This window comes from Tiliqua scincoides, chromosome 8 (genome assembly GCF_035046505.1).
Source record: "Tiliqua scincoides isolate rTilSci1 chromosome 8, rTilSci1.hap2, whole genome shotgun sequence".
Lineage (NCBI taxonomy): Eukaryota > Metazoa > Chordata > Lepidosauria > Squamata > Scincidae > Tiliqua > Tiliqua scincoides.
The window spans coordinates 37,182,483-37,208,448 of record NC_089828.1 but is presented as its reverse complement, the minus strand read 5'-3'; the positions used below and the strand labels follow the sequence as shown (position 1 = coordinate 37,208,448).

Sequence of the window (25,966 nt, the reverse complement as noted above, 5' to 3'; positions counted from 1 at the left end):
CCCCTGCGCTAGGCAGAGGCGTTCTTGCCACTGTGATGCGTGGGGTCACACCCCCAGCGGTGCTGCCCCCTACCTGGTGGTGCTGCCCCCCTGCACCCACTGCCTCCCCTTGGAGGCATTCTTGGGTTGGCAAGGTCACCCAAGGCTTCCTTGGCCCTCAGAATACCTTCTAAGGGCTGAAGTCATTCTGAGGCCTTCATGCATGGCTTCTCTATCCCCCTTCTCTGGGGGGGCCCTTGGGGGTGGTCCTCAGATTGGCACACTGACATTATCAGCAGCTGACTGAGTGCTGTGGGGGGCGCCGTGGAGGGAGTGGATGGCGGCATGGAGGCACTCCTCCAAGCCTGACACCCAGGGCATTTGTCCCATTTGCCCCCCCCCTCAGATAAGCCACTGGCTCTTGGTAATCTGACAAGCTGGATGTCAGGCAACAGTGTGCCCATGTGAGGCAATAGCTGTTTCTCCACAGCAACTCATATCCAGCTTTTAAACATGAAGGTCCCATTAAGCTTTAAAGGAACAGTGGAACTGGGATGGAGCAGGTAGGAAGAACTTTTGTTTGACCATCTTAGTTGGCAACCTTCAGTCTCAAAAGACTATGGTATTGCACTCTGAATGGTGGTTCTAGCACAGCATCTAGTGTGGCTGAAAAGGCCGATTTGGGAGTGACAATCCCTTCCACACTGGGAGCAAGAGCAGTCTGTCCCTGGTCTGTCTCCCTGGCTGTGGGCCTTCCTTCTTTGCCTCTTTGCCTCAGTCTGTTGGCCAAGTGTCTCTTCAAACTGGAAGAGGCCATGCTGCACAGCCTGCCTCCAAGCAGGCCGCTCAGAGGCCAGGGTTTCCCACCTGTTGAGGTCCATTCCTAAGGCCTTCAGATCCCTCTTGCAGATGTCCTTGTATCGCAGCTGTGGTCTACCTGTAGGGTGCTTTCCCTGCATGAGTTCTCCATAGAGGAGATCCTTTGGGATCTGGCCATCATCCACTCTCACGACATGATCGAGCCAACAAAGGCGTCTCTGTTTCAGCAGTGCATACATGCTAGGGATTTCAATTAGTTCCAGGACTGTGGTGTTTGGAACTTTGTCCTGCCAGGTGATGCCGAGGATGACTATATGCAACCTCCATGTTCAAAAGCAGTTTACCTCTGAGCACCAGTTATTGGGTGATAACCGAAGGAGAAGACTCTGGTGTTTGTGTCCTGCTTGTGGGATGCAAGAGGCATTGGGTCAGCTACTGTGAGAAGCACAATGATGAATGAGAAGGGTTTTGGGACTGATCCAGCAGGGCTCTTTTTGTAGTACAATTCAATGTATGTTTACTCAAAGTAAGCCCATTTTGTTCAATGGAACTTGCTGGCAGGGAAGCATGCTTAGAATGCAAATTTATGCAGGTCTATCAAAGGCTTTATGAATAGCTAAATGAACCTCCACACATAGATGCAGTCTTCCCCTGCTTACTTCCTGCTAGAGACAGAGAGGGGTGTTGTCTTTGTACTCTATTGTGGGCTTCCCAAAGGTATCTCAATGGCCACTGTGTGAAACTGGATGATGGACTATGTGGACATTTGGTTTTTGCTAGCTAGGCCCTTACATCTGACACTTGGAACAGTGAGAGTGATATAGCAGAGTGGGCAACTCCACTTTTTGGAGCCCCAGTGAATTTTGAATTGGCTTGAAAAAGGAAGTGGTTGGCAATGATGCTGCTGCCAGGTGCTTTGCTGCTGCTATTCATCGGTGAGTGGGGGCAAAATGCAAAATGTGGGGCCCAATGCAAAAATGTTTTGCCTGGGGTTGCACAGTTGCAACCCCAAAAATGTGTTAAGCTCTTAAAGCCCAGCCTTAAAAAAGCTCTTACGTCCAGCGCTGCCTGCCCTGATGTATCAAGGCCTCAGAAGGAAACAGCTTCCTATGTGAGGAGGGGGCTGAAGCTCAGAGGTTGCCCACCTGCTTGGCAGACAGAAGGTCCAATGTTGGCCTGGGAGAGACCCTTACCAGAAGCCCTGAAAAGCTCCTGCCGCCAGTCACTGTTGACAACACTGAACTAAACGAACACAGGGTCTGACTCGGTATGGGGCACCTTCATCTATTCTGGGCTGCTCCTTGTGGAAACCAACTGGTTTACTTTGGAGTATTTGACCACAAGCTTGGGCTGTTCTTGCCCAAGCATGGCTGCAACCCCACGCACACAGTGTGTGCTTGGTGTATATGTTGAAGCAGGGATGTGGGGATGTTGAAGCTCTGCGCTTGGGCACCTCGCAGGACGGCAACGCTTTTCGCAGGACCCCAGTGGAGAGGCACTGCCTCACCTGCCTCCCCGCCCACCCCACTTACCTGTGTCGCAGCCTCCCGAAGCCTAGAGCTTGGGGAGGCTTCTTTGCGAGCAAGCCTGCACCTGTGAGCCCATGTGGGTGCCAGATGTGCTTGTGATCCCCACGGAATTCAGGAGGCACACACCACACACACACACGGGGGGGAGGGGGGCCTGGAGATGCAGTAGCAGAGCAGCAGGTGGTGCTGCTGCTGCTCAGCCGCAGGAGGAGAGTCCGCAGCCGCCATTAAACAATAGGAGGAAGAGCAGCGGCGAGCGGGGGAGTAGCGCAGCCCTCCCTGGAGCCGCGTCGGTGCCGGGCCTGCAGCCTCGGCGGGGTCCCCCGGGCCGGCGAGCGAGTCCCGCGGCGCGCTGCTCGGAGCCCGAGGCGGCCGGCTGGGCCAGGCCAGGCCAGCGGCCTGCTCGCGGCGCGTTCTCGGGGCAGGCGCGGGAGCCACAAAGGCAGCCGCAGGAGCAGCGCCGCCGCCCGGCGCAGAGCGAGCCCCGCGCGCCGCCCGCAGCCCCTCCGGCCCGCAGCGGCTGCAGCAGCGCCGCCAGCCAGGAGCCTCCTCGCGAGCCGAGCCTGACATGATGTTTCCGCAAAGCCGGCATTCGGTGAGGGGGAGGCGGCGGCGCGGGGAGGCTGCTGGAGGGCGGTCGGGGCGTCCAGGAGGAGGGGACTGAAGTGTCCGGAGGGGGTCGCGGCAAGAGGCAGGGGTCGTGCCGAGGGGGAGGCAGGCAGGCAGGCAGGCAGGGCAGGGGGTTGAGGGCAGGGGGAGGCAGGACAGGGTGCCAAGGGGGGGCTGAGAGGAAGGGGTTGTGTCCAGGGGGTGCCAAGGAAGGGGAGGCAGGGCAGGGCAGGATGCCAAGGGGAGGGTTGGGGCTGAGAGGTGGGCATTGGGGTGCCAAGGGAGGCAGGAGGGTGGGATGCCAAGATGGATGGAGAGGTGGGTAGGGAGCAAAGAGAGCAGAGGGAAGGGGGGCTGGTGAAGGGGCAAAGGGAAGAGAGGGAGGGGGATTAGGGTGCTTGAGGTGGGGGGGGAGAAGAGGCAGAGATTGGCCTCCCATGCCAAGAGGCCAGGAGAATTGGGGTGTCACGAGGCCAAGGGAAGGAAGGAACTCATGACCAGGAAGGAAAAAGTGAGCGATTAGCAGAACAGGGGGCCCAAAAAGCCCAAAGTGGGTGCTCAGGTGGAATCAGGTTGCGGGGGGGGGGGGGGGAGGAGAGAGAGGGTCTGATTTTGCAAAATGAATATTTGGTAAAAGAAAGTAGGGGTGGGGCATGGGGTGGGGTGGGAACATTGGTGGTGCATGAAGGGAAATGGTGGGTGACTAATGCAGATAAGAACTGGGGAGGGAGGCCTTGTGGGTGTACAGAGAGGGGTTGCAAACACTGGCATTAGAAACAGACATTGGCATTGACATTCCAAACATTGGCATTGGAAATTGAGGTGCAGCATAAAGTGGGGTGTCAGAGAGGAGCATGTGGGAGAAAAAGTGATTAACTGGAGATCAGGGTCTAGAATGGGGAGCAAGGGAGGAGAGAAGCGGATGTGGAAGGAAGGATATGGAGGGTGCCTGATGGGTGAGAAAGGTCAAGGTTTGGGTTTAGGGGTATATTGGTGTTGTGGGGTTTGAAATTGGCCTGGGAGGATGGAAGCAGAGGAGACAGCAACCAGGAATAGGTTGGGTTGGGTTGGGTTGGGGGACAGGTGCAAGAGAGTCTGGCTGCAATGGAAAGTGTGGGAAGCTATCCTTGAGAGGTGTGGCGGAGGAACAATGATAGATTGAAGGGTGCAGATGGGGTATGTTGTGGTATGATGTAGAAGAGGTATGATGTGATCACTTATAAGGATGCATAGGGAGGATATAAAGATTTAGGGCACAATCCTAACACCTAATGTAAGTGCTTTCTAGCACTGATAAGGGCAATGCAGCTCTGAGGTAAGGAACAAATATTCCCTTACTTTGAGGAGGCCTGTGTGAGTGACACCCAACTGCAGGATGCAGCACATGTCCCATTGGCACCGCTATGCCAGTGCCAGAAAGCACTGACATAAGGGGTTAGGATTGCACCCTTAAGCAGCTAGTGGATGGGGAATGGGAAGGACAAAGGAGGCAGATATTGTATATACACAGAGAGAAAAACAGTGGGTTTTTGTCCTGGGAGTAGGAAGAAGGCATTGAAAGAAGGTAGGTTGATTTCCTAAAATATGTGATTGATTGGAGATTGTGTGTCCTTCCTCTCCCTCTCTGTTGGTCGCAACAAGAATTCTAAGGGAGCAAAAGTGTGGCTAACCCCTTGCAGGACACCTACCCAACAGCAGCAGGGCTACTAATCCTCCTCCCTGCAGTTGCTAACACTGGATATGGTTAATTTATTGGAAATGAAAGTTTACCCACTCAATTTATACTTTCAGAAGACCAGAGCAATAGATTTCTTCTTAATTGGTACAATTACAGGTTGGGAAGGAGTGTGGAGTTTGTGTGTTTTTAAGTTCTATTTCAAGTCGTCGTCCCGTCCCCCCCACAAAAAAATCTTACTCACTTTGTGTAGAAATACACCAAATCAGGAAAAAGGGTTTAGCTTAAACCTCTGTGTATAAATGTTTTTAAATAAATAAAATTGGACAGTGCTAAAAAATGTGACTCTCCCATCTGAGTCTAAGAAGAGCCTTGCTGGATCCATCTAGTCCAGGGGTGTCCAAACATTTTGGCAGGAGGGCCGCATCATCTTTCTGATACTGTGTCGGGGACGGGGGGGGGGGGGAAGAATTAATTTACATTTAAAATTTGAATAAATTTACATAAATGAATTTATTAAAAATGGAACTTATATGAATAAATGAAGGTCTTGCAGTAGCTCAAGGCCTATAAAAGGCCTTGCACAAAGCAAGGCCAGCCTTTCCTTCGCTGCCACTGTTGCATCACAGACGTGAAACAGCAAGTAGTGGAGGGAGCCCTTGTCCCACAACTCAGGTGAGAGATTGAACAACCGTCCTCATGCTGAGAGCAGTTGCGTCGGGCCAGCACTGGCTCCAGCAAGTATTCGGAGGGTCAGAGACTCATTGGAGACTGGGGGCTCCCCACGGGCTGGATTGGGAACCCCCGAGGGCCGGGCTGGGGTTTGGGCAGCCCTGATCTAGTCCAATTTCCTGCTTCCCACACTGACCAGGTGGGTGCCTCCAGGAAGTATATAACCAAGGTCTCAAGATGTAACTGTTCAGGATGAATTTATCACTAGTTTCTGCTAACCATTAATAAAGAGGCCTCTCTGGAATATCAGTATATACTGCAGCAGATCTCATCTGTTATGTGGGATCCATTGTGGAGAAAATGCATTTTGTCAGCAGTGTCCCAAGTGACAAGAAATATCCTTATCTGAGACTCTAGAGCAGTGTTTCTCAAACCGTGGGTCGGAACCCACTAGGTGGGTCGCCAGCTAATTTCAGGTGGGTCCCATTCAGTTCAATATTTTATTTTTCATATATTAGATTTGATGCTCCCATGGTATGTGACTGCATTTGTGGAAAGTTACAGACCTGTAATTTTAACAAGCTACTATGTATATTCTTTTAACAATGACAGTAAATGGGACTTACTACTGGGTAAGTGTGGGTAGGATTGCAGCCAAGGATTGTAAAAAATTTTCCTGCTTGATGATGTCACTTCTGGTTATGACATCACTTCCGGTGGGTCCTGGACAGATTCTCATTCAAAAAAGTGGGTCCTGGTGCTAAATGTGTGAGAACCACTGCTCTAGAGAATCACTACCAGTCAATATAGACCAGGGATGAAATGAAACTCATTTCATTCAGAGGGCTGAAATTCGCATTCATGATGCCTGCTGAGGGCCGGAAGTTACATCATTAAGCAGTAAATGACATCAGCAGATGATGGCCAGAAATAAGCACTTTGTTCTCACATAGAAACTCATTAGTTGTAAACAACAGAAGAGAAAATGTGCAAATCTTGTTCATATTTTCAAGATATGAGAGAGCCCAATTATCAAGCTGGGAGACCCAATTATAACGGAGACCAGAGAAATTGCTTCCTGGGGCTGGATTCATCCTGCAGGCCTTTGTCATTTGAGGGCCCAATCCTATCCAACTTTCCAGTGCCGGTGCAGTTGCAATGCAGTCTTGAAGAAAGAGAACAAATGCTCCCTTACCTGGTGGAGGCCTCCATGACCCTGCACTCTCACTGCAGGATGCAGCTCATCCCCCATTGGCATGGCTGCACTGGTGCTGGAAAATTGGATAGGATTTGGCTCTAACTGTGCTACAGTGGTTTGAAGTCTTTGGATGGAATGGAACATCTATTGGATATTGCTCGTGACATCACAGATCAGCAGTGCAACTCCTCCTCTTCTGCTGCCCCTTTCCTCCTCCACCCCCTCTATTTTAATGGTGGCCCACCTGTGACACAGGTTTGCTAGAGTTTCTAGCATACCTAGACAGCAGCGGTTTGGCCTGGGGACCAAAATATGGTATAGACCAGGGGTGCCCAAACCCTGGCCCTGGGGCCACTTGCAGCCCTCAAGGCCTCTCTATGCGGCCCTCAGGGAGCCCCTAGTCTCCAGTGAGCCTGTGGCCCTCCAGAGATTTGTTGGAGCCCATGCTGACCAGATGCAACTGCTCTCAGTTGAGGGCGACTGTTTGACCACTTGCTTGAGCTGGGATAAGGGCTCCCTCCACTGCTTATTGTTTCAAGTCTGTGATGCAGTAGCAGCAGCAAAGGAAAGGCCAGCCTTGCTTTGTGCAAGGCCTTTTATAGGCCTTGAGCTATTGCAAAACTTTCATTCATTCATATAAGTTCATCTTTAATATATTCATTTATGTAAATTTATTCAAATTTGAAATGTAAATTAACTCTGCCCCTGACACAGTGTCAGAGAGATGATGTGGCCCTCCTGCCAAAAGCTTTGGACACCCCTGGTATAGACCATTGGTTCTCAAATTCTCAAAGCCTTCCCCCCCCGCCTCTAGGCTGCCCCCGCAAAGACCAGGGTCCTCAGGCTGGGGTGTCGCAATGCCCCAGTTTGAATAGCAGTGGTATAAACCAGTGTTTCTCAGACAGTGGGTCGGGACCCACTAGGTGGGTTGCAAGCCAATTTCAGGTGGGTCCCCATTCATTTCAACATTTTATTTTTAATATGGTGCTGCCATGGTAAGTGACTGCATTTGGGGAAATGTTACAGATCTGTACTTGGAACAGGCTGCTTTTAACAGTGATAGTCAATGGGACTTACTCCTGGGTAGGATTACAGCCTAGGATTGTTAAAAAGTTTCCTGCCTGATGATGTCACTTCTGGTCAGGACATCACTTCTGGTGGGTCCTGATAGATTCTTATTGTAAAAGGTGGGTTCCAGTGCTAAAAGTGTGAGGACCACTGGTATAGACAAGTCTTCAAAATTCTGCATACCTCTCTTGCATGTCTGCCTCGAAGTTTGTAGACTAGAGGCTGTCTGTATTCAGAGGGGTTGCTATATACAGAGAGGCCATGCTGAATGTCCCAGAGGGAAGGCTGCAATTGGCTGGCTGCAGCTCCTTGTCAAAATCAACCTGGGAGGTGAGTCTTCAGACTTCCCCTGGGGCACCTGGGCTGCCTCCTGAGAAATGAAACTGACTAGGTTTTTTCCCCTTTCTCATCCCATGGCCTTGAAACCAGTCTCTTTTCAGCTGACCTTGAGAGTCAAAATGCTTTCTCCCAATTAGACTGCCCCATTTGCAGTGGGATGGGTCATTTCAGTGATTTACAAGAGGTGGGCAAAGTCAGCCTGCCTCCTTGCTGGTGACACCTCTGCTTCTGACCCCTGGCAACCACCACTTTTTCTCCCCAAAAGTCTTGTCCAAACAATGCTGCACCATCGTGTAGTCTTGCTTGAGATGGAATTCTGGTTATATAAAATGGAAATTATTTGCTGCTACCTCTAGAAAACAGGCAGGGGTAGGGAGAAAAGACAGCCCCCCCCCCCTTCTCCCAATTTCAGGCTGAAAGTTCTTAGCAAAGAACTTGTGGTTCAGTCCTGGGTCGAATTCCTAGCTTTTATACTTTCAGAAAACTTCCTTCTCCTACCTTGAGTTCACATTATCTCTTATTATAGTACGTTCTTTGCTTTATTGCTCTTCCCTCCTCCCATTTCCTTTTGCACCTGATAGGACAGGATGAGGCATCCTAAAAGAGGGGATATAAATGTTTTAAATAAAGTACAATTTAAAAAATTCTTCAGAGGGTTATTCTGAGGGGTGGGTGGGGAAGAACCCACCCAAGTCTTGAGCAACTTGGAAAAAACTGGGATAGAAATATTGCTAATAATTTTCACATAGAGATTTGTCCTTGATAGCTCCAACACCATATATCTAAGACAAAATTGCTTCTCAAGCAGTTGCTTCTCAACCAAGCCTTACTTGAGTAATTGTCAATTCCTGTATTTTAATGATGCTTTTATTTGCTGTTTTATTGGTGTTGTTGCCTCTTTGTTTTTAATTGGTTTGAATTGGGTGGTGATGAGTTTGACAGGAAGGGAAAAAGCCACCTTGAGGGCTAGTTTTATTTTAAATATATATATTGCGCCTTTCTCCAAGTCAGTTCAAGGTGGCTTACAGCAGCATGACTAGTTTCATTGAAACCTAGCAGCTTAATGAACTGAACAGTCAAAATCGTGTCATCAGTGACTAAAGTACACTTTGTGTCATTCCAGGGTTCTTCTCACCTGCCTCAGCAGTTGAAGTTCACAACGTCAGATTCCTGTGACCGGATTAAAGATGAGTTCCAGCTGCTCCAGGCCCAGTACCATAGGCAAGTTCTCCACTCATTCATTCATTCAGTTAAAATATCTGTATCCTGCCTTTTCTCTCCTGCAAGGGAAGCTTACAGTATCAATAGAAAAACAACTCAGACATCCCTTAGTCCTCCAGTGGATGCCTCCACTCACTGCTGCATTCTTGGATGATTGGAGTAGAGGTCTTTTCAGATAGGGAAGGGGAAGTGGACTTCGTGAAGCTGCTCCATCCTCTGCCTGTAATTTATTTCATTTAAAACTCACCTTTCTTATGTCATGGAACTCAAGGCAATAGGTGTACCTGAGCTTCCCAGATGGCACTCCTTCCAGGCAGTGACTTGACTTGGGTTTGCTTAGTTTTAGCAAAGTGGCTGTATCATTCGACCCCTGGAGCTTAGTTTGCTAATCTCCTTGCCTGTTCTTCTCATCCTACCCCCCAATCCTCGCTGATGGACTGTCTCTCCTGGTTTGTTTTATCTTTTGGGCATTGTTACCAGACAGGTTATTTCAACTTGACAGGCACCTCAACATTCCACAACTAGAGCTTTTCCTGCAGTAAAGGGGTTGTCAGGAGAACACCGACCCCCCCCCCCCCCAAAAGTCGGACTTGTTGAGAAAACATGATTCCTGTTGTGCTTGGTCCCTTATTGATTTCAGTGAGAAAGAGAGCACTAAGCCTAGACCTCCTCACTTTTGCCCCCCCATTCTTCCTTTCTCTTCCCTGCCACTCTGATCAGGGTAAGGAGGCTGTCATTGTGCCCCTGAACTACAGCCCAGTCCTGAGTTGCCTGGCATGCATGGCTCCCATGGTGCCAAAATGGCTATTGCAGGATCCTGAGTGAGCTGGGCAGCTGCCAGCTGCTCCTTGGGAGTTCTTTCCCCAGGTAAGATAAGTAGCCCCACAGTGGGGGGGGGCGAGCAGTCTGACATGGGGCTCTGAATCTGGCAGAGCTCAGCTCCGCTGGTCCTGCCTCCCTCCCGTCCTGCTCCCTCCCCCTGCCATGCCTTCCCTCTGCCTGCTCCAGAACTCCTCCTTCCTGCCTCCTCCCCGCCCCATCTTACCTCTCTGCTGCCTGGCGCTTCGCATGGAGCGCCGGGCACTGGGCCAGAGGCCCAGCGCCAGAGCTGGCACAGTGCGGGGTCACACTGAGCTAGCTCTGGTGTTGGACCCACAGTAAGATGGCTCGCAAATGTGGGTGCGCTTGCTGTATGGCACATTTGTGATAGTACGTGCTGGCAGTAAACCGGCATGCATGAATCTGGATTGGGCCCTTAGTCATCTGATCAGGAAGCTGCCCAGAATGACTTCTCAGGCAGCAATACAGGAAGATGGGTTTGTCTTTGTGCAGAGATGTTTTGCTTGGTAATCTCATTTTATTTTATTTTTACACATTTATTCTCCACTTTTAAAAATATGATTTTTCCAATGTGGCTTGTGGAATAAGAACACAGTACAGTCAATAATAAATCAGCCATAAAAACCAACAAAAACACTATTTATTTATGTATTTATTATTAATAAATATTTATATACAGCTTTTCAACATAAAGTAGTTCACAAAGTGGTTTACAGTGCGGAACAAATCAAAATGGCTGCCTGTCCTCTTAGGGCTCACAGCCTAAAAAGAGATGGAGAAAAGACACCAAAAACAGCCACTGGAAAGGATGTTGAGCTGGGGGTGAAGAGAGACAGTTGCTGTCCTCTTGCTAAATATAAGGGGATACCACTTTAAAAGGTGCTTTGTCCAATTAGCAGAGATTTATTTATTTAAAATATTTAAATCCTGTCTCATAAAATGGGATGTCCAAGGTTACTAACAAAAGTTACAAAAAAATACAAGAAAGGCAATAAAATATAATAAAGCACAAATTACAATAAAGCACAAATAACAGTAGCTAAAAGCAGCAAAACAAGAAATAATAAAAGCGGCAACAAGAGCAGTGCAAAAAAATAAATAAAAACAGGAAGAAAAATTAGCAGCAGATGATAAACATGGCAGTCCAATTTATAGTCCAACAACAACTAAAAACATCTTTAAAAGGCCTAGCCCTGAGGGAAATGCCAAACGGAGGAGGAAAGTCTTATGTAGCCCTCACTGGGATGTTGATGGGGAGGGTGCTGATCTTAATTCAAAAGGGAGGGAGTTCCAGAGTTAAGGACTATTCAGAGGAGGTCCTGCAGTGGGAGCCATCAGCCTGGCCTCAGCCACAGATAGCACACATAGCAGGGCCTCCTCTGATGACCTTAGAGAGTGAGTCAGTTGGTAAGGGTGAAGGTGGTCCTTTAGATATCTCAGTCCCAAACCATAAAGGGCTTGGCAGGTGAAGACCAGCACCTTGAATTATGCTGCAGAAACAAACTTGCAGCGAGTGCAGCTACTGGAGAAGCTACTCATGAGAGTCAAACCACAAAGCCCAGGCCACCACATGGGGCACCATGTTCTGCACCAGCTGCTGTTTCTGAGCAGTTTTTGGGCCAGCCCCACGTAAAACATGTTAGAATAATTGAGTCCAAGGCATGGATCACTGGGGTTAGATCTGATTGACTCAAGAATGACTGCAGCTGCCATGTCAATTTAGCTGATCAATCCCCCCACCACCACTGCTGCCACCTGGCAATCCAGAAGTGACAAATCCAGCAGGACCCTGAACTGCAAACCTGCTTCTGCAAAAGGGAGTGCAGCCCCGTTCAGAGCAGGTACATAGTCCAGTACCTTCCATGGTTGGTTTCTGAACTAAAAGGACCTCTGTTTTGTCCAGATACAATTTTTACTGTGTATATGCTTTTAACATTGATAGTCCATGGGGCTTACTCCTGGGTGAGTGTGGATAGGATTGCAGCCTTTGGGGAATTCGTTTTAAAAGATCAGCAACTGCTTGGGAGGATAGGAGGGGGTTCTTCTTTATTTTAAATAAATTTTTAAACTTATTGAAAACTTTTAATTTACGTGCTTAGTAACTTAAATTTAATTTGATTTTGCTGCATGAAGGGTATTGAAAATTTTCCTGCTTGATGATGTCACTTACAGCTATGACATCATTTTCAGGTTAATGACATCACTTCTGGTGGATTCTGACAGATTGTCATTCTAAAAATTGGGTCCAGTGCTAAATTTTGAGAACCACTGTCTGTTAAGTCACTTTTTTCCTCTCTGATCTCTCCCCCACCTGGCTCTGAATGTTTGCACCTCTCCCTTGCAAGATAAGCTTTTTTCCAGTTCAAATTCCACCTTCCTCATTAGTTTGGATTCTGAATTCTTAAATAGGTCCTTTTTGCACTCTGCAGCAATAGGGCCTTTTTCAGTTGTTTACCAGAGAATAGAGCATTTGGAACTTTTGAGAATGGCCACTAGGTGGCATTACAAGGGTGTTCCAGGGTGGAGGGACAACTCTAGATCCAGCAGTGGAGAGGCTGATGGCCCAATCCTATCCACACTTTCCTGGGTATAAGCCCCATTTAATTTAATGGGACTTACTTCTGAGTACACATGCATAGGATTAGGCTGTGAGGCTGCATCCAGCAGGTAATTATCTAAATGAGCCATTCTCCATGCCTCCATGCCCTGCTTACAGAATTCAAGCAGAATCAGTATATGGAGGAAAGAGAGGAGGATTTTGTGTCCAATAGCTGTTGAGAAAGAAGCTGTTGACGAAGGATTTGTTTCCTTGATTCACTCATCTTCACAAACCCCTAGCCAAGCTGATATCACAATACTTTCTGAACCTCTACAAAACCACCTTTCCACCCCTACCCCATACTAAAATGTGCCCTCAAAGGACATTTGTTTGTTCCTGAAAGTTGCCTCCTTTTGAAGACAGTTACAAATGTGTGTGTTCTGCCAGACCTTTGGAAAGGGGATCCCTGTTTCTTTATAAGTATTGAGGATTGATCTTGCTGTAATTTGTTGAATGAATTGTTTTAGACTGTATTGGCATTATTGTTTGTTAATGGATTTGATTTTAATGTTGTGAACAACTTTGTAAATTAGATAACTGGAAAGCATATAGTGTACTGTTTAAATGTCTCAAAAGTTTTCCTGATTGCGAAACAAAGTAGAACTGAAATAGTTGATTGGGGAAAAATTCAGTACAATCCCTTTTTAAATCTGGTTTAAATGCCCAGACAAATTCCAGGTTTGACAGTGACCTTCTATTTCCTGAAATACTTCTAAAGATTCAGGATGATCATTCAGGGTCCAATCCTATCCAACTTTCCAGCACAACCTCAAAGCAGCCCTGAGGTAAGGGAACAAATGGTCCTATACCTTGAGGAGGCCTCTGTAACTGCCTCCACACCATAGGATGCTGTGCACGCCCCATTGTTACAGTAGCACCAGCAGTGGAAAATTGGATAGGATTGGGCCCTCAATTGCATATCACCCCCTACATTGTGTTTATTTAATGGGAAAAAATGAAGCTGGGAAATCTTTTTAATGCACTATTTTTTGTGCACTTGGGAGCTGTGCAGTTTTTGTATTTGAATATACATGTTTGTGCTTCCTAGGGATACTTACCTGAAAAAGGTTAGGTACAATTCAGTAGGTAGTTAACCTTAAAAAAATGTATTTTTAGAACTGAAACATTTTCCGTAGCATTTGAAAATTTTTCAATAACAATTCTCCAGCCCCACCCCACCTTTCCAGAATCAGTACTGCAACACTGAATTGATTACAAAACTGTTTAATTGACTAAAGATGCCCTTGATTAATTTGGTAGTTTTTTTAAAATATAAGTGCATATAAAGGTTGAGGATGGTGGGCCATCTTAGAAGAGGTATTCCCCCTTCTATCTGCCTTGCCATCTTATGTGAGGCATTCTCTCTCCTTCAGGAGAGAATACCTCTTCTAGGATTGTGCATCTATAATATTTGTGCATCCATCTAGAAACGAGGATCCTTCTTTCTTCTGAGCTACTTACCCATGTGCAAATGTATTTCAATTAAATCAATAAAGTCATCGCTTAAATCTAACAATAGGGCTGTTCAAAATGTCGTATTCACATTCTGAAATGTTGTGGAAAGTTTAAAAATCTAGGGAGAATTTTGTATTGCTTCTAATGATGGTCTCCTTTTCTGTTCCCCTTCCTGTTTGTGTGGTCTCTCTCCCCCTCTGTCCTGTCCACCCCATGCCACAGCCTGAAGTTGGAATGTGACAAACTTGCAAGTGAGAAATCAGAGATGCAGCGTCATTACGTCATGGTAAGTTTCATTACCAAAGACTTGATGAATTGATGTGGTTGGTGGGAAACAAACCTAAAGCCCTGAAGGGTGACAGTTTAGCTTAAAGGGCCAGCAGTGTTGCTCTGCACACTGATTCGTTCAAGGTTGTAGGTAGCTGAATTGCGTTGTGAAGGGGAAGGTTCTGTAAGACCTCTTGTTGCTGTTCACTATGGGAAGAGACGATTAAGGAGCCCTTTGCCTGCTTTTGGTTCAGTGAGAGAACACTTTGGGTGCATGATAAAACAGAGACTGCTGAAAGACAGGTATAGATATGGGGTGGGGGATACATTTTAAAAGCAAGGAGTTGAACTATTTAAGCTTGGATCAGTTTTAACACTCCCCTTTAATTCTGTGGTTCAATTCCTGTTCAGATGGTGACTTTAAGAAGTTGTTTAGTAACTGTTTCAGAGGTTTTGAACCGGTTTTAATTCATTGCATGCCATATTAGATCAAGCTCTTGCCTGCAGTATATCTCTATGAAAAAATGGAATGATTATTTCAAGAAAAAATATTTTGAAAGTTTTAAAATAAAATATATACAACAGGATAAAAAATCAGGAAAATAAAGCACTAATCTTTTAATTGAAGCAGTTATTTTTGAACTGGTTCGCGAGTTTGAATTCACACAACCCAAAGATTATAGGTTCTGGTTCACTGGAAATTCTCTGAATGGTTTGGTTTAAGTCCTTGGCTGACAGTACTGTACATCCTATGTGTGTCTACTACCCCTTGACTTCAATGGGACTTACCCCCAGATAAGTGTGTATAGGATTGCAGCCTAACAGTCTTTTCCCTGTGTGATATAAATACTAAGGCTTTCATGGCCGGAATTCCTGACATTGAAATGAACAATGTTCGGGCTGATAGGCCAGGGTTGAATAAAGCTGTTGTCACCTAAGGCTTCACCCACTACTTTGGTAGGCATTTTCAAAGGGCGATGCAGTAAGTAGCTCTTCAAGCTACCCAGTCCCTGTGTGTTTGCCATCAGAATAAATCCTGGGGGCATTACAGATCCCAGATAAAATCTCTGTATAGTGACTCTTCTGTACTCTTAACGGTACAGGTCATCTTAATACCCATTTCCTATATATTTTTAACATTAATTTGTAGTCAGTTTTGTTGGATTTAAAAGGTGTCCATTTGACCCCAAAATCAGAGGAGTACAGTACTTTTTACAAGTGTAGAGGGTTAAAGGGTCCCTTCAAAGGTGCCTGGCAAGAATCTTGGGATACTAGGAGCCAAGTAGGAGCTGTTGGTGATGGTTGTTTTGGACCTATCCCTATCTTGAGGACTAGGGACCTAAATATGGGCAAGATATGATGAAGCATTTAAAAGCCAGAGGAGGGATTGGATGATATTTTCCAGGGAGGTAGGTTTTTGCACTTTTCCTTGATAACAGAAGCTACGTACATTATGTAAATATGTACATAATTTGCCAGATTTATGTAGGTAACAGAATTCTGCTCCCAAAGCAAAATTTGTAGATGTTTTTGCATTGTAATAACTGAGCACAAATTGCCTACTGTCCTTAGCTGTCTTCTCCTTGGTGCAATCAGGTTAAGGTCGCTGGCTGCATACGTGATAGCTGACAAGATCCAGCTTGATAGATTTTTTATTTTCCTCCATCAAGGAGTCATTAATGCTGACTAGAAAGATTTCTACAGCCTGAGCAAGATGAGCAGCTGCGCCTTCCCTGGAGTGAGGAGATAAGAGCGAGAGAATATATGCTTTGTGTCTCCTGGGGAAATGGTTGAATTTCAAAAAACCTAAATAAAAGGGGTTTCCCCACCTTCTCTTCTCTCCCTTGTGGCTAGGGTTGTCTGCACACATCATAACTGGTCATACCGTAGAAATGGGCACAGCCCATTATGGCTCAGTTCCTACATTTCAGCCCCTTTCCAAAGAGCTCAAAGCAACTAACAAGGAATACAATAAATACAGACAAAAATGCTCTAGAATGGCACAAATAAAGCAAAAATGTGTGCACTGAACAGCTGCCCCAAATCAGAGAATTGGCCAGATGCCTGCTGAAACAGAAGGCCTTGCACTGTTTTGAAATCTTCGTAACAGTGCAGACTTGCTTATCACTTTGCTTTCCTTTTCCACTGCTGGCATCCCAGAGTCTAGGGGCTATCCCAGGAAAGGCCTTGCTTCTAGCTGCTGTCTTTCTCTGACAAAGGGCAGAGCAGTGAGCAGTAGTGGAGGCTCTAACGGGGGGGGGGGAGAATGACTAGGGCAAAAGCCTGCAAGGCCCTTTCGGTAGTGTGCTTCTCCATGCTTTGGGAAATGCTTGCACAAATTAGCTACCCCCTCCTAGTGTCCTGGAACTGCAAGTCCCCTGCAGTGGTAGAAATGAAGGAGGATACTGTTGCTGAACTCCCAGTGGGGCACCCAGTTGGAAAGCTTTTCAGGAGCAGCAGGTGACAGACTGCAGCATTCTCCTTTCTCCTAAGTGCCCCAGCCCTCAGTAAAGCATTGGCGGCAGGAGATATGGGAATCAAAACAGCACTGAGAGGATGATGGTCTGTTGCTGCTTCTCTTTCTGAACAACTACCCAGTAAGCATCTCAATCGCCCCTGGCTCCCCAGGTGGCATTGGAGATAGACAGGGCCTTGCTCCCTCCTGAGGTTGACTGAACACGGGTGTGGGTCCTTGCATGGGTGGAGCAGGAGCCAACCCTGTTGAGGGGACCTAGTCTTTGGTGATGTGACAGATCTGCAAGCCCAGTATAGGGTCCATGAATGGAAGGAAAACTGGGCACTCAGACACCTCCAGGTAAGTTCCTGAAATGTATATTATTATTATTATTATTATTATTATTATTATTATTATTATTATACCACCCTTCCTCCAAGAAACTCAGGATGGTGTACATAGTTCCTCCCCTCCTCTTTTTGTTCTCGCAACAACCCTGTGAGGTAGGTGAGGCTGGCCCAAGGTCACCCAGAGAGCTCTATGGCTAAGTGGGAATTTGAACTTGGATCTTCCAAGTCTAAGTCCAACTCCTAAGCCACTACACCATCCTGGTTCTCAATTATTATCCCCCCCCCCCCCAGTAATCCAGCAGTGTTCGTGTTCTAGCTTCTGGAATAAGACAAATGGTACAAGCCAAGAAGCACTGTGCTCCTTTAACTCAATGCTACTAGAAGTTAGATGAAATCTAAATTTGTAATGCAATCTAAATAAGCCAGTTATTTCTAGTTTGTTTTAATTGGTGAATTGCTTTTAAAGTTAACTGTTTTATTTATTTGTAGATTTGTGTATCTGAATATTTTTATCAACAGTGTCCAATTTCAAAATTGGGTGCCCAATTTCAAAAACGGTGCCCAATTTTATTTATTTAATTTCATATTTTTTTAAAAAAGGATGCCACGCTTCAGTCTCAGTAGACGGATGGAATTGTGTTTTTTAAAAAGAGCACACATCAAAGCATCAATATAAAGTGGTAACACAGGAAGTTAAAGTGGCATTAAAATGTTTTAAAATGTTAAAAGGATTAAAAAGCAACTAATGGAATCTCCATGTTCAAAGTAAGTCTGCCTTTTGAGTACCACATACTCCAAAAATTTGGGAGATGTGTGTGTTGTCTTCGTGTTCTTATTATGCGTTTACCAGAGGCATTTGTCTGATGGAAGTGAGAATGTTAGACTAAGGGTGCAATCCTAACCCCTTATGTCAGTGCTTTCCAGCACTGGCATAGCAGTGCGAATGGGATGTGTGCTACATCCTGAAGTTGGGTGTCACTCACAGAGGCCTCCTCAAAATAAAGGAATGTTTGGTCCCTTACCTCAGAGCTGCACTGCCCTTATGTCAGTGCTGGAAAGCACTGACATAAGGGGTTAGGATTGCACCCTAAATGAATCTTTTTGTGTGCTTTTTGTTTGAATTTTTTTTATTACTCTGCACTCTCCTAACTTTCCATCCCTCTATTTTCAGTATTACGAAATGTCATATGGGCTGAACATTGAAATGCACAAACAGGTGAGATTGAGCTTAAGCTTTTCTTGAATGTTTTGGAGGAGTTGGGATGAGATAGCAGGGCCAGTGCCAGGCTATTTTGCACCCTAGGCAAGGCTAATTACATGCACACACACACCCCTCCCAAAATTGCCAACTTCGATTTTCAAAAGCAGATATCTTGTAGAAAAATGAGAAGCACAAATTTTGAATCTGCTAAATTTATTTTAAATTGCAAGAATAAGAAATACAACTATTGTTGATTATCTTTCTCAAATACAAAAGAAAATGTTATAGCACACAAATCATTTTTAATAATCTTGTGAATTGTGATGTTAAAATTTAAGTCTTTCAAAAGTTTGGATTTTAGGCACATCAAAATCTCACTTTGCCCATCTATTCCCTTTGCAAATTTTGTCACCAATTCCTTCAGGTCAAGTGCTAAAGCTTGAACATGTTCAATTGATATAAATCTAAATTGGCAGTTGCAGTTTACATGGGTTAAAAAGAAGAATCTGTATAAAACTGTACCCTGAAAAGGTCAGTACTATGCCCCTCTGAGGCCTATGCCCTAAGCAGCTGCCTATTTGGCCTAATGATAGCACCAGCCCTAGGTAGTAGTGTCCTGAAAACTATACACCCACATACATCAATCTATTATTTCCTGTACTGTTGCCTTACCTTACAGCAGTGGTCTCTAAACTGGATATCACTGCGCGCTGGGAAAGGAGTCTCCAACACAATTGATGCTTACTGTTCTGCCGGGGAGCCATCCTTCCCCCACCGCCAATCTCCCCCAAACTGTGCTCCAGCCTGCCATGTGTGCCCAGTAAGCATCTCCATCATCCCTGGCTCCCCAGGTGGCAGTGGAGATAGGTAGGGCCTTGCTCCCTCCTGGGGTTGACTGAACACGGGTTGACTGAACACAGGTGCCCAGAAATCTGGGTGCAGTGGCTACTTGGGCGACAGAACCAGGAAGTGGTGGGCCAGAGTGCAGTTTGGGGGAGATCAGTGGTGGGGAAGTTCCCCTGTGGAATGATAAGTGCAGTTCATGCAGGGGAAGGAAAAGTCAGGGTGGAGTCTGGAGAGCCTTGCCTTACAGCACAATTCCATGCATACCTACTCAGAAGTAAGCCCAATTGTGCTCAGTGGCACTTACTCCCAAGAAACTGTAGAACAGGGGTGCTTACAGTTTTTTGGCTCAAGAGCTACTTTGAAACCCAGCAAGGCCCGGAGATCTATCAGAGTTTTTTTTTATAATGTTCACGCCATCATAACATATAACATTTATGTGTACAATGTATGTTGGTGTACCTTGAGCCCCACTGAGTATAACAGGACTTACTCCTGAGTAGACATGCCTAGGATTAGGCTGTGAGGCTGCAATCCTAGCCACACTTACCTGGGAGTAAGCCCCATTGAGTACAATGGGCCTTACTCCCGGTGTTTCCTCCCAGAGGCACCTGAAGGGGGGGGGTCGGCACTCCGCGATCTACTCATTTTGCCTCACAATCTACTGGTAGATCGCGATCCACCTATTGAGCACCCCTGCTGTAGAATTACAACCTAAGACATGCTTAGGGTTGTACAGTAAAATTTCCAGTCCTGCCCCCTGCACATACCTAAATCTGCGGATATGGGGGATGCTCCCCTGCCCTCCAGAGGCTCTTCTGAGCTCCACAGAGGCTGTGTGCGTCTACCCACAGCCTTAGAACTAGAACCAATGGGTAAAAACTGCAAGAGAGATGATTTCGATTAGACATCAGGGAAAAAATTCCTGACGGTCAGGGCAGTTTGGCAGTGGAACAGATTGCTGAGAGAGGTGGTGGACTCTCCCTCACTAGAGATATTCAAGCAGAGAATATAGAGACAATGCTCTAATAGAGACAATGCTATAAGAGAATTTCCTGCCTAAGGCAGGGGGTTGGACTAGATGACCTATTTAGGCTCCTTCCAACTCTATGATTCTCTGATTCTGTTAGGCTCAGAACGATGATTCAAAGTGAAAAAACATCACTTCTAGTTTTCAGCAAAATTGGAATTGACGCTTTATGCCTTTAAAAGGCATTATGAGATTATGAATTACAATAAAAGTACTGTTTTTATAAAAGGCAAGAAATAAAAGCAAACAGCTTTAATAAAAACATTTAACATTTCTTCCCCCTCCCCCCCAAAAAAATCAAGAAGGAATGGCTAAACGATAAAGTTTTCAGCTCTGCGGGAAAGCTAATGGGAGATCATAGTTCCTAACTAAGCTGGGAGAGAATTCCACAATAATGGTGCCACCATAGGGAAAGCTGTAAACCTTGTTGCTGCCATATCTTCCGTGCCTTCCCCCTCACCCACAATACCTGGAATCTGCATCCCTGCCATCGTGACAACAGGGATACTATCTGGGCTATGGCCAACCAATGTGGGTTGTCCCTATGTGGCTCCTATTGTCTCACCCATCTGCAGTCCCAAGTGGGGTGTTACTTGGCCTGCAACAGGGACGCAGGTGGACAGCTTTATTTCTGGCAGCAAGTCTGTTCTGGTAAACCTGGTAAAACAGACTAGTATTTAATATGCAGTTAAACCTACTTTGCAGATTGGGTATGGAAGCTGAAAGAGTGGCAGGCTTCTGGCCATTATTATTGTACAAGCAAGGTTCAAACCTGGAACTTTTGTACTGTTTTGTACTGTTGTAAGCTGCCTGCTGTTCCCTGCTGTGGAGAAAGGCATGGTAGATATATGATCAATAAACAAACTTCCTAATTCACAAATCAGGTTCTTTAGTCAAAATTTTGATTTTTTTTTTTGTAGTAACAATGAAGTCTACTTTGTTTTTTTAAATGCCTTAAATTGACTCTTCATAGACTTGATTGCCTTAAATAAAAATGTGCAAGTTTAACACTTTTACTTGTTTTCTTTTCCTCTTAAATGTGTATATTGAGGATGTGAAAGAGATTCCAACTGGAAGAATGTAAATAAGTCTTTTATTGACTTTTTTGCAAGCAGATTCAGATTGGGAGCATTTCCTTGAGACATTTCTCCCACTCCACTGCTCTAGCTTTCCCCTGCCATTTGCAAGCTTGAGTTGGCAGATTCCTGATTGACATTCTGTCTTTCCATTTCAGGCTGAGATCGTCAAGCGGTTAAATGGGATTTGTGCTCAGGTCTTGCCATATCTTTCACAAGAGGTAACCCCTGTTTTATGTTGTGACTGGGAGGCTATGGGGAAAGTTTCATGTGAAAAAACACCCCACTGGGATTTGTTCTCTTAATTCCAACTAGTGATGGAGAAGCCCTTCAACCCCAGCTTGATTCCTACTTAACTCTGTTTGCCAAACCCTTCATCCAAGTGGGGCAGCATTTGGCATGTTGCCTCAGGCATCAAGAGGTTATGAACTGGCCCTGGTCTTGAGCATGCTCAGCAGCGTCTTGGGTGCAAGGGGTGTTGGAGTGTGCCAGGGTCTTCGTTATCTCTCCTGAGTATTCAGTTACCTTGGAAAACTGCACGTTCCAGGGCTCCTTGCTGATCTCTGCAGGCCATGCAACTTGGTTTTCTGAGCTGAAGAGAAACTTTTTGGATATGTTGTGTTCCTTTCATAATCAGCTGTGTATTGGATTCATGTTCTAAACTGGGTAAATGTGAACTTTGGCACCATCGCTCATCCTTATTTTTTAAAAATTCTCTGGGGTTCCCCACTGTTCTCTTCCTGCCTTCATTTTCCATTTTGTGCTTGATATTTGCTCCTCCAGAGTCTCCAGGTCTTTTAAGCTGTTGTCCATTCCATGTTCAACATGGAAATTTTTTTTTCCTTTTTTGCCTTCTTTCTCCAGCACCAACAGCAGGTCCTGGGAGCCATTGAGCGAGCCAAGCAAGTGACGGCACCAGAGCTGAACTCCATCATCCGGGTCTGTGGCGCTTCTTATGGGACTCATGGGAGGTGTGGGGAAAGCGGGTTCCAGGCAGCATTAGAGCCAGGTTCTCTGGGGCTTTTGGGCAAAGCCTTATGCTGGGCATGCACTTCCCTGATGCTAGGGAGGGTAAAGGAGATGGGTCTTTTTGTAGAGTCCAGCCATTGGGAAAGATCCGCTGTGAGAAGCTCTCTCATCATTCTGCTCCTTTCCCCTAGCAAATGGGCTTCCTCTGAGGCCCCTGCATGATCACAGGGCTTCTGAAGAAGCCCAGTTAGATAGGAGAGGGGGAGAAAGCAGTGCAAGTTACTCAGCTGAGCAACTTCCACTGCTGCCAGGGGCTTCAAGGGTCAGCCAGATGGGCCCTGGAGCAAAGAGACCGTCAGTCATTGCCCAACCTGCCCTCTACGTCCTCCCCCTCATCCTCCCAGGTTTGATAATGAATAAGGATGTTCTCAGAGTTGATGTGATAATGAAGGTGGAAGGCCAAATCCCCCCAGTTTGGCCGGGGTGGGGGAGAAGAGACCCTTGCCTGAGGTTTCCAGGCCACTGGGAACAGAACACCATGGAGAGGGCCTGTTGCTCAGTGGTGGAGTCCATGGTTTGCATGCAGATGGTCCCAGGTTCCATTCTCAGCATCTTCAGGTAGGATGGGGAAAAACTCTCTGTCTGACCCTGAATTTGTCAGTGTCAGATGCTATTCAGTGTAGGCAATACTGCGCTAGATGAATCAGGGGGTCTGACTTGGAAGAAAGCAGCTTTATGTGTCCAGTTGTGCTCAAACTTGCCAGTGCTCAACTATGGACCCTCTCAGCTCACCCAATTTAACGATATCATGCACACCATTGCCCTTCTAAAAGTAGGGCTGGTGTGAGTGGTCAGGGCATCCCCTGGCAGCTTTTCGTTGAACCCTGTGTTCATCCATTCCTCTCTCTTGTCTGTTTCTACATCTTTCCATTTCCCTACAGCAGCAGCTCCAGGCTCACCAGCTCTCTCAGCTCCAAGCTCTCGCCCTGCCCTTGACCCCACTGCCGGTGGGATTGCAGCCTCCATCCCTACCTGCCGTCAGCGCTAGCACCGGGCTGCTCTCTCTCTCTGCCTTGGGCTCACAAGTTCATCTCTCCAAGGAGGACAAGAATGGCCACGATGGCGAAGCCCACCAAGATGACGACGGGGAGAAGTCAGATTAAACTGATTGCAGGGGATGGGGTGGGCAGGTGTGTGTGTGGGGGGCGCAGAGAATGGCAGCAGGGAAGAGTCGGTCAAAGATGCAGTATCTCTTCTAGCAAGCGCTTGGCAGAACTGCAGATGTTGTTTGGTTGGCTGGGGGAAGTAATCTGCCTGGGAACCCTGTGCTCGGGGTGCTAGTGATTTTGCCCAGCCCCCCCCTAACAATAATGCTTTGGCCCCACCCCCTTTCTTATTCCAGCCATTTCGCAGATGGCTGTTGGCTGAGTGGCATTTACAAAGGCATAATCGGTTGCACTGCTTGTGGGTAGGATGAGGGAGGGGCTTGACCCCTTCCTCCTCCCCCCTTAAATTAAATGTCTAAATATGGGTGCTTGTATCTAAACACTAACTGCTTATCATCTGTTCCTACAGTGACTCATCTGGAGCTATTTGCTCTGTTGGCCACCTGTAGAGCATGTGCTTTGCATGCAGAACTCCAGCCAAAATGACCAGACAGCAAGTGATGGGAAGCACCTTTTGCTGGAGACCTCAGAGAGCACCTGATGGGAAAGACCCCTTGCTAGAGATCTCAGCCAGAGTAGGCAAGATTGGACTAGATGGACCAATGACTTGTCTCTCTTTTTATGGAGCGGTTTTATTGGGAGCATCCATAACTTGGAGGTATAGAGCATGTCCTTTGCATGCAGAAGGTCCCAGGTTCAGTCTCTGGCATCTCCAGTTGCAACAGTTTCAGTTAGGAGAACTGGGAAACACCTCTCACTGCCTGAGATCTTGGGGAGCTGCAGCCAATCAGAGTAAACAAGACTGGACTTGATGGACCAGTGATCTGGTTCAGTATAGATGGCAGTGCCCTTGCTACTCCTACTGCAGTGTGCTGCTCTTAAATTTGTGATATGCTGGATGAAAGGAATGTGGATGGGGGAGGAATGGGCCAGCTCCAAGACCTCAGTAGCACTTGTGCAAGAGTTGCTAGTTGCCCCCCAGAAAGGGGAAGCTGCATAACAGTGTCATGTGGCTTCTGATCTTAGTTGGGAGTCTGAAATGAAATTTAAAATGGCAGCTCATTCGGCTCATTGGGGCCTCTGGGCCCTATTGTTTGCCTAGCATAGATGATCTCTCACACCAGCAAATAGTTGCCTGGCAGATGGGCAGAAATCCTCAGTAGGATGTGTCTTCTGGAGACTGAGGGTCCAGGTGGTCAGGAGCACGCAGTGTTTTCACTTAATCCCATATTTCTACAATTTACTATGCCAGCCAAGATAACGCCCATTGGGTACTTAAGGAGTTCTGATTGGTGCAAACCTGCCCCATGTATTCCAACATACAGGAGTCCATGGGAGAAGGCAGAAGCTGGAGGAGAAAATTCCCATCCTACTGAGTCCATAGTAGGCCTGGACATTTGACCAGTCACATAACATTTAAGTATTCATCTTTTTGATTAGCCTTATTAGAGCACTAGAAATGATTTCATCCTCAACAGGTTTGACATTTAGACAAATTATGAACAATAAATAAGCCACTATGTTAACTTAAACAGTTGTAATGAATTATTACAAGTGACAATGTTCAGTGGGGTTTTGTAAACATGAACAGTTCACTTGTTGGCTCTTATCCTGCAGTGCCAGGGGTCGTCTATGGTTACAATTTTTAAAAAAAACATTAAAGCAAAATAATGGCAATTATTTAAAATAACCATAACACCTGCACTTAAAGACAAAGTAGAAAGTAGTGGGTGGCCATCCTAGAGCTCGCTCACTCCTCTCCCCACACGTGCATCATCCACCTAACCTGTCATACCATAAGACCCCTCCAGTTTGAATTTGATCCATGCAGCTGCTCCCTGTCTCTCTGCCAGCCCCATATTTCTGCCATATCTTCTGCTGGGGTTCTAGAAGCTGTCACCCCCCCCAAGCCTCTCTCCCTCCCCAGCACTGTTAGCTGATGAGCACCTTTCTTGTTCTGCATGTATCTTGATTTAAAGTAGCACAGAAGGAAACTTTTATATATATTAGTTCCAGATCCCCACCTCTGGGTGAATCTCTTTGACGTTGTGTCATTTGTCCCCTCCCCATTTCTTCCCACTCTCCCTGCTTCCTGGTAAATATAGAATCTTTCCAGCATATAATGGCTGACCCCCACCTTTCATTATGACTTTTCTGAGGGGGGATGGAGAAGGGTAGGAAGGAATAGAATTAAAATATTCTCTCCCACCCTTTCCCAACTTCCTATTGATGGTTTTTGTTGGGTTTTTTTTAAGGATACTGCAGCTTTCTCCTACCTTTCTGTGCGCTAGCTTGACTTTTTCATTTAACAAGAGAGATTTTAAGGAAAAAAAATGAATTTTGTGTTTGTATATATTCCTTTAGAGAGAGAGAGAGAGAAATCTTGTTTGCTTCATATGTGTTTATTAATCACTCAACCTATATTAAGAGGAACTGAGAAAAATTAATTCTGTATTGAGGATGTAATAGCTGTGCCTTTTCAAATAAAGAAATCAGATGGTTGGTTAAAATGTGACATTTTCAATTTTTCCTTTTCATTTTGTGTTTAAATGGGCTAGAACAGGAACTGAACCAAGGACTTTGCTGGCTAAACCCAGTACTCATGT

The 25,966-nt window shown here is 46.2% G+C and overlaps 1 protein-coding gene across 2 annotated transcripts; it reads left to right on the top strand.

Moving 5' to 3' along the window:
* The first annotated feature begins 2,536 nt into the window (after window positions 1-2,536).
* Window positions 2,537-25,079, top strand: TLE5 (TLE family member 5, transcriptional modulator). 2 transcript variants are annotated; one of them, XM_066635884.1, is made up of 7 exons: window positions 2,537-2,922; window positions 9,012-9,109; window positions 14,226-14,289; window positions 18,247-18,291; window positions 21,384-21,446; window positions 22,090-22,164; window positions 23,139-25,079. In XM_066635884.1, exons 1-7 carry the CDS (start codon window positions 2,896-2,898, stop codon window positions 23,355-23,357), a joined length of 591 nt encoding a protein of 196 aa, XP_066491981.1. In that variant the 5' UTR covers window positions 2,537-2,895; the 3' UTR covers window positions 23,358-25,079. The 2 variants fall into 2 exon arrangements, with proteins under 2 accessions (XP_066491981.1, XP_066491980.1); XM_066635883.1 differs by having other exon boundaries at window positions 23,136-25,079.
* Window positions 25,080-25,966: the final 887 nt, after the last annotated feature.

Excerpts from the sequence above, each read along its gene's own strand:
- TLE5 (XM_066635883.1), top strand. The coding sequence starts at position 2,896 with ATGATGTTTCCGCAAAGCCGGCATTCG. Across the intron at positions 21,447-22,089 it reads TGCCATATCTTTCACAAGAG|CACCAACAGCAGGTCCTGGG; the intron begins GTAACCCCTGTT and ends TTCTTTCTCCAG. Across the intron at positions 22,165-23,135 it reads AGCTGAACTCCATCATCCGG|CAGCAGCTCCAGGCTCACCA; the intron begins GTCTGTGGCGCT and ends ATTTCCCTACAG.